Here is a 17614-nt window from a genome sequence, read left to right as displayed (position 1 = left end):
AGTCCGCTTGTTATATCTTTTTAATAAGTATAACATTTTTTAATAAAAACTGCCGATTTTGCCAGAAATTTGGTGCGCTGAGAATTTCCTGTGCTCTCTGCCTATATACAAGAAAAAGGAGAGGAGAAAGGATTATGAAAAAAAAAGGAGTTGGAGTGGAAATGGAAGGAGATGATTGAAAAGAGAGGTCCGTGTTCTTTATAATCCATTAAAAAATGAGATAGGTAGGGCTGTCACAATGTGGCTAGGAATTCAGAGCTAAAATGACACTGTGCTGCCATGACAAAGAGAAAAAAGGTAGAAGCGTACTTTATTTCTGGCACATTAATAGATCTATTTTTTCTGCACTTGCCGCATGTTAAAAAATAAATAAAAATATTATTAATAATAAACATGGGGTAATGTGCATGTATTGTAGCAATGTACCAGGATATATATATATTTTACACACACACTGTATTTATTGGCGTAAAACACTCACTTTTTTTACCCTGAAAATAGAGGGTAAACTGTGCCTGCATGTGCACAGGGGGCTGTGGAAAGTTTTTTTCTTGAAACTGCCCTCTTAAAATTGGGGTGCGTGTTATACGCCGATAAATAGGGTATATATATATTATATAAAAAAAATTATAAATTATTTTTAAATTTGTCTTGACATACACTTGAAAGCAACCCAATGCCCATAATTATTTTTGCAATATAGCTGGTTGGCGTTGGCTGAATTTGCCATGTGTATAGCCAGCATCAGGCCTACTTATTAAGTATTATTAAGTATTACAAGCAGCAAGTATGTGCAAAGTGCAGCAACTCGCAGCTTTCAATCCAACTTCACCTGTAGTCAGGTAGATTTGCTCTTACTAAATAAAAGCCTTGAACTGCAGAAACCTCAAGCTGTACTTTATAGCTTGCTTTGTAACTGTTAAAGAACAAGCATAGAACAGCTGAACATTCACTGTCAGTTAAAAAGGTTCTTAACTCCCTGTATTACATTGTATGGAGAAAGCTGTTGAGCGTTACAGACAGGAAACAGTAGTGGGATATCATTTAGTGCCATGGGCTGATAGGAAAATGTTGCTTAGTGACCACTAAAGAAATTCTTATGTGCATACACTGACATGTGAGAATGGAACTAGGCTACTTAATTCTCATTGTGGCAAGCGCAGCACCATGGAACCCGTTGGCCCTCGTGTTTTCACCCCTTTCCCCTGAGATGCTTAACAATTCAATATGGGTCATTTAACACCTTTGATCCTTATTGAGTCAAGTGTTTTTCATCCTAGTCCTGCCAGGTTCTAAAACGTAGTGATTTTCCCACCATGACCCCCTCCATGTAGACTTTCAAGCTGCCCAACACACTCCAGCCCCCAGCAGCTGGGTTCCATGAGCTGTGCAGTTCTAGAAGTTAAGTATTTGGTGATATGGTAGGTGAGGGTGGAGATGATGTTGGGTTGGAAAAATCCACACTTGCTCTCACTTGCCATACACACTCTCGTCACTATAAGCCACATACAGGAAGCAATCTTCTTCATGGTTATCCTGAAAGACACAAAATTATAAATTGGAATCCATAGTAATTATTTCCCATCATTAATACATAACAGTTCAAGGAGCAAAATGCAGTATTCTAGAGCAATGACTAAGCTTACAAAAATACGGAATAGTTCTGCATATACCTTTTTGGTCTATTACCAACTATGCAAGCAACATACACTTTAAATTCTTATTATTTTTATTGAAAAAACAACTAAAGGAAATAAAACAAACTGATACTGTTCTGGAAAAAGCCCAACTAAAGGAATGAGACAAAAATCTACCCTTACATTGTACCTTCAAGGCACTGCAAAGGTTTAATGCTCATTAGGTCTAGGGCAGGGGTGTCCAAACTTTTTTCAAAGAGGGCCAGATTTGATGAAGTGAACATGCGTGAGGGCCGACTATTTTGCCTGACATTCTTTGAACCAATAAAATTCGGTCTGAGCACTAATACACCGCCCAACAAGAATTCTCTTGCCTTTGTGGCTGTGTGTGGTGAAGAGATGAGCTCGGGTGTGTTATTCGGATATACTGTATATATTTCTTTTGTGGCCCCATGAATCCCAGTGCGCTGCTCAGGACTAAGGATGAGCTTGGGCGTGTTATTTGGATATACCGTATTTATCGGCGTATAACACGCACAGGCTTAGCATTGCCATGAATGCAGCCTCACCATTGCCATGAATGCAGCCTCACCATTGCCATGAATGCAGCCTCTCATGTCCCATGAATGCAGCCTCTCATGTCCCATGAATGCAGCCTCTCATGTCCCATGAATGCAGCCTCTCATGTCCCATAAATGCAGCCTCTCATGTTCCATAAATGCAGCCTCTCATGTCCCATAAATGCAGCCTCTCATGTCCCATAAATGCAGCCTCTCATGTCCCATAAATGCAGCCTCTCATGTCCCATAAATGCAGCCTCTCATGTCCCATAAATGCAGCCTCTCATGTCCCATAAATGCAGCCTCTCATGTCCCATAAATGCAGCCTTACCATTGCAATCAATGCAGCCTTACCATTGCAACCTCACATGTGCCATAAATGCAGCCTTACCATTGCCATCAAGCAGCCTGATCGATGCCCATCTGCAGCCTCAGAGGGCAGAGGGAGGGGGGCAGGACAAGTGCCGACACATTACAAACAGGAGAATCTCTTGTTTACTCTGTGGCCTCTTTAATACAAAGTCCCGCCTCCTATGATAGACAGAACAGTCATCCAATGGCATCCCAGGAGACAGGACTTCCAATACAGATGCTGCTCCTAAACCTTTAGGCCAGATTCACACTAGTGCGGTGCGAATTTCAGCTCTCTTATCTCTGCAGAGAGATATGAAAACTGTTCAGCAGATCAGCTTCGTTTTAGCTTTAGCGAATTTGGAGACCTGGGAGAGGGGAGGGGGGAAATGTATTGAGTAGAATGAGAGAAATCTTGAAGAGAAATGAACACATCTGCGAATCAGATGCGTCCCCATAGAAGATAAATGGGCCTGAATTCGCACCTGAGCCGCACCGCAATGCCTAGAAAAGGCACACGTTTTTTTTTGCAATGTGCAGTGCGAATGCATCGCACATATGTGAACCAGCCTCATTGAAAACAATGGGGCAGATCCACGTACCTCGGCGATTCTCTCCGCCAGGCGCAACGTATCTAAGATACACTACGCCGCCGTAACTTTTTTTTTTGTTCGAATCCTCAAAGAATTTGCGCTGTAAGTTATGGCGGCGTAGTGTATCTTTGGCGGCGTAAGGGCGCGTAATTCAAATGGCTGTGATGGGGGCGTGTTTAATGTAAATACGTAGTGACCCGACGCAAACGTCGTTTTTCTTGAACGGTGCATGCACCGTCCGTGGGGGTATCCCAGTGCGCATGCTCGAAATTAAACCGGAACAAGCCAATGCTTCCGACGGTGATGTCATTCTACGCAAATCCCTATTCGCAAACGACTTACGCAAACGAAATAAAAAATTCAAATTTCGACGCGGGAACGACGGCCATACTTAACATTGAGTACACCACCATATAGCAGCTTTAACTATACGCCGGAAAAAGCCGAACGCAAACGACGTAAAAAAATGTGCCGGCCGGTACATTCGTGGTTTGCCGTAACTAGCTAATTTGCATACTCGACGTGGAATTCGACGCAAACGCCACCTAGCGGCCACCGGAAAAATGCACCTAAGATCCGACGGCGTACTAAGACGTACGCCTGTCGGATCGATCCCAGATGCCGTCGTATCTTGTTTTGTAGATACAAAACAAAGATACGACGCAGGAAATTTTAAATTACGCCGGCGTATCAATAGATACGCCAGCGTAATTCTTTTGTGGATCTGCCCCAATGTATTTAGAAATGTTCTGCGAATTGGATGCGGTTGAAGCCGCACTCAATTCGCATAGGTGTGAACCCGGCCTTACGGTTTAGGAGATATTCCTCTTGCAATGAGCCGCTGACTGCAGCAGCGAATGCGCACAGGGGATTCTCGGCTGAAGGCCTGGCAGACGCCGGACAGAAGTCTCCCACGCGCATGTGCGGGAGTGACGACACCGCGGCTCAAGCCACTCACAGCGCTGGAGCGGCGATACCCGGAAGACACGCCGAGGCAAAATGTCAGCTACCTCGGCGTGGACCAGGTGAGTTACCGACACCTCATTCTAAGGTAGGTATTTCATAATGAGCTAGTATGCGGAAGCATTAGAACACCTCTCAGGTTTTTATTTCTCGGTCTCATTTTTGTCTACCGTCTCTGGTACAAGAAATTCGAAAAGCTTAGAACTGTAACTAGGAGCAGGAGGCGAGGGGAAATGTCCCCAATTGGGGCAACTGTCTATGGGAATGTCCTCTCTCTTTAGACTCACAGACTGCAAAGCACAGTGATCTCATAATGCGCCAACTTCCTGGGCTTTGCAGTGCCCCTGGGACGGGGGATGGGGAGGGCCTCATCTAGAGATATTCCTGGGCATGTTTACAGTGTCCCTTTCACACATGCTGAGTGGGGTCAGTAGGGTCCCATCAATTTGTTGTTGCATTGTTTGCCTGTAGATTTTGTACTTGTGGGCTCTAACGTTTGAAGTCGCAAACCCTGATTTGTATGTCACTGCCTACAACCCAAGTTGTGAAATGTGACTTTCATTTTCTTCCCTTTTATATGAGGTTTTATTTCTTGCTCTATGTATGGGAGACAACTGTACTTATGTGGCAATCCCACAATGGGGGTTATTTACGAAAGGCAAATCCACTTTGCACTACAAGTGCACTTGGAAGTGCAGTCGCTGTCAATCTGAGGGGTAGATCAGAAATTAGGGGAAGCTCTGCTGATTTTATTATCCAATCATATGCAATCTTAAATGCTGTTTTTTTTTTATTCTTCTTGCATGTCCCCCTCAGATCTACAGCAACTGCTCTTCCAAGTGCAATTTCAAGTGCACTTTGCACTTGTAGTGCAAAGTGGATTTGCCTTTCCTAAATAACCCCCTTTGTTTTGTACAACGTCCCCGCCCCCTCTTTTTATATTGGAAATTAAAAATGCACTGACTTTATATAGCGAACCTATGACCCAATTTTGTACAGCCACTCTATGGACTCCCAAAAACTCTATGGTGATATATTGCATGTTGACAATTGCTATTATGTTGATCATCTCCTGTGCTGTTGAACTTTAAAGGGGTTGTAAAGGTACAATTTTGTTTCCTAAATGGCTTCCTTTACCTTAGTGCAGTCCTCCTTCACTTACCACATCCTTCCATTTTGCATTTAAATGTCCTTATTTCTTCTGAGAAATCCTCACTTCCTGTTCTTCTGTCTGTAACTACACACAGTAATGCAAGGCTTTCTCCCAGGTGTGGAGTGTCGTGCTCGCCCCCTCCCTTGGACTACAGGAGAGTCAGGGCACTTTCTACATTTCAGATAGAGAAAGGAGTTGCGTGTTAGTGGGTGTCCTGACTCTCATGTAGTCCAAGGGAGGGGGCGAGCACGACACTCCACATCAGGGAGAAAGCCTTGCATTACGGTGTGGACATTTAAAAGCAAAATGGAAGGATGAGGTAAGTGAAGGAGGACTGCACTAAGGTAAAGGAAGCCATTTAGGAAACAAAATTGTACCTTTACAACCCCTTTAAAAATGCACTGACTTTATATAGCGAACCTATGACCCGATCTTGTACAGCCACTCTATGGACTCCCAAAAACTCTATGGTGATATATTGCACGTTGACAATTAGGGTTGTCCCGATACCAGTATCGGTATCGGGACCGATACCGAGTATTTGCGGGAGTACTTCTACTCCCGCAAATGCCCCCGATGCCTCATCCGATACTCGCCCCTTAACCCACCACCGCAACGAATGCCTGCCGTCGCATACCGCATGGTTAAACAGCGTGCGGGGAATATCACAGCTTTCATTTGAATAGCTGTAGTGTTTCCCGCCGCATATAGACACTCCCCCTTGCTCGGGATTGGACGGGTGATCTGTCCAATCCCGAGCAAGGGGGAGTGTCTATACGCGGTGCAGCAGGGAACACTACAGCTATTCAAATGAAAGCTGTGATGTTCCCCGCACGCTGATTAACCATGTGGCGGCGGCATCTAGGTATGGGGGGGACATGGCTGGATTTAGGGGGGACATGGCTGCAAATGTGGGGGGACATGGCTGCAAATGTGGGGGGACATGGCTGCAAATGTGGGGGGACATGGCTGCATATGTGGGGGGACATGGCTGCATATGTGGGGGGACATGGCTGCATATGTGGGGGGACATGGCTGCATATGTGGGGGGACATGGCTGCATATGTGGGGGGACATGGCTGAATTTGGGGACACATTTATAAAAAAGTATCGGTGAGTACTTGAAAAAAAAGTATCGGTACTTGGTCCTAAAAAAGTGGTATCGGGACAACCCTATTGACAATTGCTATTATCTTGATCATCTGCCTATCTCCTGTGTACATTTCCCTCATCAGTCAAACTTGATGAATTCACAAACATTTCATGTAACTTTAACCTAATACCCACTTACCTCATACAGCTGTCCCATGGTGGCACTGGTTGGGGGAATGGTGTTGTTGACAAAGAAGAACAGCGCGTCTTCAGGTCGAAGGTGTATCCGCTTCCGGATTAGAAAGTAAAACTGTCCAACTGAAGGTTGTGAAGGGAAAAAAGCAAAAAAAACAGTTGATCAACAAGGACATCCTGGTAAACAAACAAGAAGAGAATAACAAACTCCTAGAATATTTCAGGAGCACTGAAGGTCTCCCACTACACGGTTACATAAACAAATTGCAACACCTCCTGTAATCTGTAACTCCTAGACTACTAATACCAGGTATTCCTATGTGCTGAATATAGCAAGTCAATGACGTGAGATGTGGCAATATATGAAACATACGAGAGGGGTGGGGAGACACATACCAGTGAGGTCTGATGGTACAAGATATTTCCTCTTGTCCAAGTCAGGGACACGAGCTTTGGGAGCCTTCTCAACAATTACCTGAAATGAAGCACAAAGAGTGATGGTGACAAATTACTTGCGTTTGATATAAATCTGAGTGTATTTAACCACTTGAGACCCGCGCTAGAGACGAAAGACGTCCACAGCGCCGCTCTCAAGTGCCGGGTGGACGTCCCTGCTATTTACATTTCCCGCACGCGCCGCTGGGGGCGCGCAGCGGGGAAACACTGTGCCCGGACGGCCGCGATATCCACCAGGTTCCCGCGATCAGCGGTGACAGCAGGGACGTGGAGCTCTGTGTGTGTAAACATAGAGCTCCATGTCCTGTCAGGGAGAGAGGAGACCGATGCTGTGTCCCTTGTACATATGGACACAGCATCGGTCACCTCCCCCAGTCAGTCCCCCTCCACACACAGTTAGAACACACCCAGGGAATACATTTAACCCCTTCCTCACCCCCTAGTGTTACAGGGTCACTAAAGAATTTTTTTTTTTTTGCCTAAAATTAATGTCTGCAAGGTAGACAGAATAGTGTAATGATTCTGTTAAAAAACGAGTAAATACCTATTCTATTCCTTCATCTATATCACCTCCGGCATTTAAGTTTCTGTTCTCTCATTCACTTCCTGGTTTGTATCGTTTGTTCATGTAAGAACTACATTTCCCAGTATGAATTGCGGCACGCCCAGTAATTCACACCTCCTTGAAGTCTCTAACAGGTAGAGAGCGTCTTGCCATACAGATGCAGTTCCCAGGAGGGGGTGAGCGCGTTACTCACCACCGCAGTAAAGCCTCCCTTCACGGTGGTGAGTAAAATCAGACAAGCAGGAAGTGAACAGAACAGAGAAGAAATAGAGCAACTTCTGAGCAAAAACGAACACTGAGGAAGTGAAAAGAGGAATGTCTGCAGGTAAAGAATGCTTATTAAATTCCTTTACAACCCCTTTAACCTCTTCCCTGCCAGTCACATTTATACAGTAATTAGTGCATTTTTATAGCACTAATCGCTGTATAAATGTGAATGGTCCAAAAATTGTCTCAAAAGTGTCCGATATGTCCGCCACAATATCGCAGGCCTGACAAAAAAAATAAAAATTCGCAGATCGCCGCCTATACTAGTAAAACAAAAAAAAAAAAAAAAAAAAAATCATAAATCTATCCCCTATTTTGTAGGCGCTATAACTTTTGCGCAAACCAATCAATATACGCTTATTGCAATTTTTTTTTAACAAAAATATGTAGAAGAAGAGTACGTTTTGGCCTAAACCGAGGAGAAAAAATATATATATTTTTTAAAAAATTGGGATATTATTATAACAAAAAGTAAAACATTTTTTTCAAAATTTTCTGTCTTTTTTAATATAGCACAAAAAAATTAAAACCGCAGGAGGTGATCAAATACCACCAAAAGAAAGCTCTATTTGTGGGGAAAAAAATTATAATAATATAATTTGGGTACAGCAATGTATGACCGCGCAATTGTCATTTAAAATGCGTCAGCGCTGAAAGCTGAAAATTGGTCTGGGCAGGAAGGGGGTTTAAGTGCGCAGTAATGAAGTGGTTAATTCGAAGATCAGTATTGTTTATTCTTCTCCAAAACGTATGGTTAAAATTCTTGGAGACCTGACAGCTGTAAAGAAATAGGAGCACCATTGTACACAACACAACTATCCCATTAATTCTTCTACAATGCGCAAACATAAGCAGCACTTTGTTTGGTGTATAAAGAATTAATCAAGATGCAAAACAATGGAATTAATTATAAGAAATTAAGAGAGGGAATATGTTGCAAATATTTTATCATGAATGCAAACAAACATTGGCATTTTAGCCAGTTATTAATGGAACTGGTCATATTAAACCTATAGGTCCGGTTTACACTGCCAGACATCGCATGCGATTCACAGTGCACCCCTGTTCACATCATATGCAATTTCAGCCATATAGATAGTATGGCTGATAGTATGGCTGATATCGCACCGCATTCGGTCCAAACACGCACAGGACCCTTTTTTTGTTTGGACCAGAATCAGATCGCATGCATGTTCACACCTATGCGATCCGATTCAAGTCCGAAATGTCAGTTTACAGTGCGATATGCAAATATTTTCCAGGCTGGAGGAGAGATGTGGGGTCTCATTGACCCCGCATCTCTCCATAAAGAGGACCTGTTACAATATATTCCTATTACAAGGGATGTTTACATTCCTTGTAATAGGAATAAAAGTAAAAAAAAAACGCCCCTGTCCCCAGTAGCTTGCGCTCAGAAGCAAACACACACGCAAGTCCCCCCTTCATATGTAAACGCCGTCCAAACCACACATGTGAGGTATCGCTGCGTGCGTTAGAGCGCCAGCAACAATTCTACCACTAGACCTCCTCTGTAACAAAGTTTGGCGCCATTCCATGAGTGTGCGCAATTTTAAAGCGTGACATGCTAGGTATCTATTTACTCGGCGTAACTTTACGGTTTTGTTATTTTTTTTTAATTCATGAAACCGCCCCCCCCCCCCCCAAAAAAAAAAAAAAAAAAACATATATAGTGTTTGGGGGTTTTGAGTAATTTTCTAGCAAAACAATGATGGTTTTTGCATGTAGGAGATGAGTACCAGAATAGGCCCGGTATGGAAGGGGTTAAAGTAATGCAGTGCTGTATCGCAAAAAATGTCCTGGTCGTGAAGAGGTGTAAATCTCCTGGCGCTGAAGTGGTTATAGAGTAACTCCAATTTTGTTGCGAGAAAAAACAAAAACAAACAAATTTCCCCTCTGGGTGATCTCTGTACATTGCAGGGATTTTAACAAACTTTGTTATAGATTTCTGCCTTTCATTATCCTGAAGGCATAGCAGTTTGCCAATTATATTATAAAATCATACACATGGACACAGAAGCAATCAGCTGCTCGACCTAATAAGGGAAGTGGCAAGGTCTGCATCCCTTCAGACATGATTTACCTTTTGGAGGATCTTGCCAAAAATGACATTTTTGTTGCAGGGGTTGCCAAAAATCTGACTCGGAACTCTCCCCTCCCCCCAGACTGCCAATGCTGCTGTCCAGAGTGGAGGCCCTCTTATTACAGGAGATGGGTTACTGGCCACATCACCAGGTGAAAACAGAGGCAGAATAGAAAATAATGCAGCCAACACATCTAATGATTGGTAAGCTGCAATATAACAAAATTTATGGACATTATGGTGTACTTTTATGAAAGTGAGATCAGCGGCGATCCCGAGTCTCACCACTGATCTCAGGTCATACACAGTTTATGAAGCTGAGGTAATCAGCTGAGAACATGTTCTCCACTGATTATCTCAGCACAGTGAGAATCTGTAACTCACTGTCAAGTGAGGCACGGAGCCAACTGCAAGTCAGCGTAGGGCCGGCATGACAGGGTTAACAGAACCCTGGTAGCTGGGGGGGAGGAGGAGCAGGAGCGGTGGGAGGGCAGATTATATATATCTCCCACCATCCAGTTTCCCGGGCAAGTCAGGCGTGGGGGAGCAAAGTTGCATGGTCTGTACAGCCTGCAACAGTTTTTTCAGCTCAGCGTTCGTTGGGACACAGGTAGGGGCGGCGAAATGGCAGCGATTGAGGCCCTATTTGCACAGCTCAGGGCGGAGGCGGCGGTGCGGGGGGAGGAATGGCTGCAGCTTCAGCTGGGGGCGCTTCTCCCTCAGAGCGGGGCGGCGAATGGCGCGGCGGCGTCGGGGCCTAACCACACGGGCCAGGAACCTATGCAGAGCGGTGGGGAAGCAGCGCCATCGGGGCCCAGTCACACCGGCCGGGGGACCGCACGGTCGCGCTCGTCGCGCCCCCCCGCAGGTATTCACCCAGCACATCCCCTAGCCAGCAACGGTCGGAAGGCGGCCGGAACAGGGCCCCATCGGGCCCCCCCCGCAAAACGCGCGGCGGCGGCGGCGACAGGGGTCATCGAGGGCCCGGCAGGGGGGACCAGAAGCACCCAAGGACAGAGGGGGGGACGGCCGGGGGGCTCAGGTGCGGCGGCCGTGCCCGCCCGACGTGTGGAGCAGGTGGAGACGGGCCCGGTCAGCAGGCCTCGGCGAGAGGGATCAGTTTATGAAAGTGCGAACTCAGCACCTCACTGGCGATCTGTGACAGAATTCTCACTTTCTGATTCACCATCTCAGAGGTGGAGAATCAGAAAGAGAAGCGCAAAGCTGGCTGAGTATTGTGGAGGAAGAACGAAGTCTTTTGACTTCCATGCTTCACACACAAGCAGCCATACAGTCAGATCACATCTTCCCCACTATTACACACCCCAAAATTAGCAGGTTAGGAATTTATAGTGTATGTACCGTATTTATCGGCGTATATCACGCACTTTTTTCCCCTTAAAATAAGGGGAAAATCGTGGGTGCGCGATATACGCCCATTGCCGCTTCCTGCGCTCAGTTTGAATTCCTGCGCCGACATATACCGAGTGCAGTACACTCGGGTACATTCGGCTAGGCTCGGCTTCGCTCGTGCTCACGCATAAACGTCACAGAGCGTGAGCGCAAGCGAAGCCGAGCCTTGCCGAATGTACTGCACTCTGTATATGTCGGCGGAGGCGTTCGAACTGAGCGCGGGAAGCGGGGACTCGACTTGAGGCGCGCGCTGGAGAAGCCGGGAGGACACCACCGAGGCCGCAGACGGACGCCGGACCGGACGATGGACGCTGGGAAACACCAAAACTGTAAGTAATAAAATCATATAACATTTTTTTTTTTACAGGAATTTCGGGGGCAACTTTAGGGGTGCGCGGTATACGCGGGAGCGCGCTATACCCCAATAAATACGGTATATGTGTTTTTCTCTCTCTCTCTCTCTCTCTGTTTATTTTTATACGTGTGTGTGTATATATATATATATATATATCTCACACACACACACGTATAAAAATAAACACACACACACACACATATATATATATATGTGTGTGTGTGTGTTTATTTTTATACGTGTGTGAGATATATATATATACACACACACACACACACACACACACACACACACACACACACGTATAAAAATAAACACACACACATATATATATATATATATATATATATATATATATATATATATATATATATATATATATTCTACCTGCATTAAAATACTATTATTAAAGTCATTTTTTATCATTTCTAATTTATTAGTAACAAAAAAATTGTAAACCCTAAAATATGGTTTTACCCATGGACTGTTCTATTACAGTTATACAGGTTTATATTTGTATACTTTATTAAAAAAAATATTTAATGATTATAAATTTATTTTTCCATTTATTTGAATGGTGTATAGCTGCATTAGATATGTGTATTCCATTCCTATACTATACACCATTCACATTTAAATAGGCACATGTATGAGCTTCAAATATTGATAAAAACAATGTTTTTTTTATAATTAGGTTAATGTATATCGTTTGGTGGGAATGTAACTTTATTATTTTATTAATATGTGGTGTATAATGTGTGCTGATTCGTGTATTTTTCACTTCCTCATACTGTAATCACGCTACATCACGCGAGATTACAGTGAGAGGAGCCGTTCTCAGGAGTTTCCAGCCGTTTGTAGATCGCTCCTCATCTCAACATGAGAACCGATCTACAAAGTTTCATAAACAGGCACTCAGAGGAGAGCGATCTCCCCTGAGAATGCCTGAGAACTAAAAAGCGGTATTTTACCGCACTTTCATAAAAGGACACCTATGTGTGAAAATTGCTAACAATAATTTATCGTTGTCTAAAAAAAAAAAAAAAAAAAAAAAAAAAAAAAAACACACACAACCAAAATCTTTTTATCTTTTTTTTATTTTAAACTCTGCACTGCAGAAATGACAGTTGGAAGCCAACTGGTTTTCTATTGGCAATAAGGAATTTTGCTGTCAGACTTTTCATATATAAGCTCCACAATAGGCCATTATGCTTTGCATGTATCACAGCTCAATGGACTCAACTGGGACCTTTTTTTTAAATACACCTTTCACGCATGCTAAACCCAACTATAAAGCTAGAATTAGTAATTTTCTAGGAACAATGCTTTTTTTGTTCTTGAAACGTGATCAGTTGTAACATGCTTGGGGGGAGCAGTGGCCACAAACAGGTGCTTTTGTTCCACCTAGAGAATTCTGTTTTTTTTTCTCTATCTAAAGGCCCGTACACACGATCAGATTTTCCGACAACAATTATGTGATGGCGGGGTTTTTGTCGGATAATCCGACCGTTTGTACGCTCCATCGGACAATTGCTGTCGGAATTTCCGTCAACAAATGTGGGATAGCATGCGCTCAAATTTTCCGACAACAAATGTGTGCCTTCAGATTATCTGAACGTGTGTACACAAGTCCATCGGAATAAAATTCAAAGTACAAACACGCATGCTCCGAACTAATGCTAACCATCAGACAACATTAGCAGAAGTTGCCCAAAGGGTGGCGCTAAAGAGCTGAAAAACAACGTCGTTTTGTGTATGTTGGCTGAAAAAGTTCTGCAGTCTGTATGCAGAACATGTTCTTCAATATAAAACGGTGCTAGAACGAAAAACCCTGTTTTTTTTTTTGTGCAACCCTGTTCTCCGTTTCAGGGACACATTTTTGCCTGGTTATGGCCCTGAAACCGAGCCAAAGACGCACAGCTCTGCAGCCACAACGGAGATATGTGAATCGGCTCCATAGAGAGACGGTCACACTCTCCTGTAATGCGAATTAGATGCGGAGGGAGATCCACATCCAATTTGCATAGGTGTTAACCCAGCCGAAAGCTGTACAGTATACTAACCGTACCCTCAATACATTCTGTCCAACAGTCAGTTTTCCCTTAAAGTAGATTATTGCACCTTGTTATGAGACCCCCCCCCCCCCCCAACGTGATAGTATAAGTTGGGATGGACGTTTCGTCCTCCTGGGAATGCTGGGGCTTGTGCTTCTATGGTTGCTAGGATGCCAGCAGTCCTAGGAACCAATGATAGGTGTGGGAGGGAAGCCTTCTAATGGAGAAAGTGGGCGATTGGTGTAGAAGGGGGGTGCCAAGACCACAGGCTGCTGCATATTTGAGCGTCACACACTGATTAACAATGAGGGTGAGTACCCTTACTGGCATGTTGTGCCCCCCTTGGAGTGTTTCCCAGGGTATGTGCCATACCTGTAACAAAGAGATGGCCCCTGCCCCCACCTATAACTGGCCTTCACAGCAAGGAGCACATGGAAGGGTAAACACATGAAAGACAAAACCAGAGAAAATTCCCAGCTCAACTCACGAATCAGTCTGCTTACCAACCAAATTAACCTGTCCAACAGTATGCATTAAAAACAGGGGTTTAGTTAGCACACATATTTGCAAACACATGGGTAAGCTGCAAGGCCTCTTCATGGCACCCTGTATTGTCTGCAGTCCTAACCCTTCTAAATGTATGAGAGTCTCCACAGTGGGAGCATATGCATTGTAATGGATAGATAAGGGGCAGGTGGGCCTGGAGGTAGCCCAATCCTCAAAGGCACAGGGGCACATTGGACCCCAGCACAATGGCATCAAAAAGGTACCCAGTGTGTCCCCTGACCAAATTTACACCAGTAACAAAGAAATGGCCCATGCACCCACCTATAACTGGCCTTCAAAGAAAGGAGCACATGGAAGGGCAAATGCATGGAAGACATCTGCCATACCCTAGATACCCCAAATTACTGCGAGGGGGCATATCTTGGAGATGGGCTTTAATGCCACTTTATATATAAAGTTTTCTTACACTTTAGTCAAAATGACAGTTCCACAATATCAAAGTCTCCCTTATGACAGTGCTGTAATATAAAACTGCCAACCTTAAAAGGGGTTGTAAAGGTTAATGTCTTATGTTCTAAATTGGTTCCTTTAAGCTAGTGCATTGTTGGTTCACTTACCTTTTCCTTCGAATTACCTTCTAAATGTTTATTTTCTTTGTCTGAATTTCTCACTTCCTGTTTCTCCTTAGTAAGCTTGCCCCCATCATCCGAGCGGTGGTTAGTCAGCCAGAACAGCTTACTGAGGAGGAACAGGAAGTGAGAAATTCAGACAAAGAAAAAAAACATTTAGAAGGGAAATCGAAGGAAAAGGTAAGTGAACCAACAATGCACTAGCTTAAAGAGGAAGTTAACCCCCCCCCAAAAAAAAAAAAAACCCTGCAAGACAATGCATAATGAGCCAGTATGCATAGCATACTAGCTCATTATGAAGTACTTACCTGAGATCGAAGCTCCCGCAGCCGACCTCGTTTGCCTCCTCCATCGCCGCCATGTCTCCCGGAGTGACTTCCATGTATGGCGGCTCCAGCACTGTGATTGGCCGGAGCCGCGATGACGCGGCTGCCGCCACTAACGGCATGTTGCCGTTAGCAGCTGTTGTCTACGGCGCATGTCTTTTGCAAATATCTTCTAAAGCGTGTAATTTTAAGAGATATTTCTTGTACCTACAAGTAAGTGTTAATCTAGGCTTACCTGTAGGTAAAAGTGGTCTGTAAGGGTTTACAACCACTTTAAAAGGAACCTATTTAGAAAATAAAAAACAAGCCTTTACAACCCCTGGCAGTGCCATCACATCACTGGCTCTCTTATAATGCCCCCCTGATTATACAGTACAATGATGCCCCCCCTATGACAGAGACGTAATATTACTGTTCCTTTTATAAAGGAGCTGTAGTGTTAAAGTTCCCTTTATGACAACGGTGTAATATCATGGCCACACGTCTATCTCTTGACAATACTATAATGTCCCTGCCCTCTTATCACATTGCTCCAATATCATCATTATTTAGGATTTATATAGTGCCAACAGTTTGCGCAGCACTTTATAACATGAGGGTACAGTTACAATACAACACAGGAGGAATCAGAGCGCCCTGCTCATTGGAGCTTACAATCTAAAACGCATCTCTCCTATAATAGTGGTTATAATGTCACGGTCTCCCTTATGACAGCGCTGCAATATCCCTGTCCCCATTATAACAAGGGCACAATGTCACCATCTCCCTTACCCACACACAGGGGTCCCAGATGTGCTCCTATTCAGGACACAATGTTCTTCCTCTTTCTATGTAGGTCATAGTGACTGTGTATGGGACAGCGGCACCTCGGGATGCCCAGACTGCAATCAATGTTGTTATTTTGTATATTTCTTCCCTGTACAGACACAATGTCTAAACATTTGGAAGAATTATGCAATGTTGTTGCTCAGTCCTAAAACACTGAGTGGGCGCAGTCTGCAGCCACCAATCTGGTGCTTCCATTCATCTTTTAGCCTGCACTGGAATAACGGCAGCTACATTCTGATTGGTTGACGGTCTCCCCCTGCTCTTCTACTGTTCACATGGAGTTCAGGAACAGAGAGGAAGCAGCAGCAGCGGTTCATGCAATACTGAAGGGGTTAAATGAAGCATCAGAGAAGCCCTCCCCTCCCATTGCAGTGCTGAGAAAGGAGGAGCACATGCTTCCCCAGGGGCCACATCCAGCTGGACGGGGACATCCACCTGCCACCCAAATCCAACAATCTATACAAATCCATCTAGATTTTCTTATTCTCGATCGGTCATATTATTGCCCATAATGGATTCCTAATGCCTGCGCACTTCTGGGTTGGGAGACGACAAAAACAATAGACGGATTGCAAGCTCTACATGAAAATGGGCCAAAAAAAATGCAATCTTTAAGATTTTTTTTTTGTTTTTGTTTTTGAGATTTTTATCTCTTGTTTTTATGCCAGCCCCCTTTCCTCTGCCTATAAACTCCCCCATTGTCCTCAGAACAATCCCAAAGGCCAATCACTTAGATTGTAAGCTCTGATGAGCAAAACCCTCTCATCCCTTCTATATTGTATCGTTTTTTTTATTTTGTAGACTGTTGACACTCTATAAATCTTGTACAATAATAATCCCATCGTCCTTTATTACCAAATTATTGTGTCATAGCTAAAAATTAAAGCACCCCCCAATCACCTGTATCAATCCTGTACACCGCCATGGTCTTTATTCCAACACATACCTCCCACCTATTAGATCATCATAAATGGGTAACCAATAAGATCACAGGGGACCCCACTTTATGGCTTTATAACCTAAAAAACAAAATAAAGGCAAAAACACACAAAAAAAGTACAGCTCCCCTCCCATAGCAAGCAATGAGTAATCACATTTCCTGTCTGGATTGCAGGAAGGGGTTAATCATGCAGGTAGAATGCACCCAGAGGAGGGGTCATACTCACTGGCACCCTGTCTGGGTATTTTTTCCTGATCTTCTCCCCCTCCTTCTTCCTGTACTCGTAGGGGTGATCCTCTTTGTACTGAAATTTCATGGCTGCCCTCTGCGGTGTCCTGCTGTCTGCACAACAGATGATCAGATCCTATACAGCTCGCTGTCAGCCTGTCTGCTAGGGAGCAGGCAGAGAGGGACAGGTGACGTCACCGGCCACTCCTCTGGGCGGGACCCATGCAGCCAAACAAAGGGCACGTCGGCTTAACCCCTCCTTTGCTGCGACTCACTGCTCAGCTGATGGAGGAGACAGCGAGCAACCCAGGGAGAAATTCCTCCTCCTCCTCCCTCTCATTATGCCCTGCCAAGACAGGGGGGTCTGGGACTTCTAGTCCTATACAGGACAGGCTGGGACT

At 44.3% G+C, this 17614-nt stretch overlaps 1 protein-coding gene across 1 annotated transcript; it reads right to left on the bottom strand.

The window, feature by feature from the left end:
* Positions 1–604: 604 nt before the first annotated feature.
* Positions 605–17405, bottom strand: GABARAPL1 (GABA type A receptor associated protein like 1). The gene is made up of 4 exons (XM_040361967.1): positions 17212–17405; positions 6941–7019; positions 6549–6667; positions 605–1536 (listed from the first exon to the last, which is right to left on the bottom strand). The coding sequence occupies exons 1-4, from the start codon at positions 17299–17301 to the stop codon at positions 1471–1473; spliced, it is 354 nt and encodes a 117-aa protein (XP_040217901.1). The 5' UTR covers positions 17302–17405; the 3' UTR covers positions 605–1470.
* Positions 17406–17614: the final 209 nt, after the last annotated feature.

The sequence above is a fragment of the Rana temporaria genome, chromosome 8 (assembly GCF_905171775.1).
Source record: "Rana temporaria chromosome 8, aRanTem1.1, whole genome shotgun sequence".
NCBI classification, from domain to species: Eukaryota; Metazoa; Chordata; class Amphibia; order Anura; family Ranidae; genus Rana; species Rana temporaria.
Note: the sequence above shows the minus strand (reverse complement) of the source record. Positions and strands in the feature narration are given on the sequence as shown.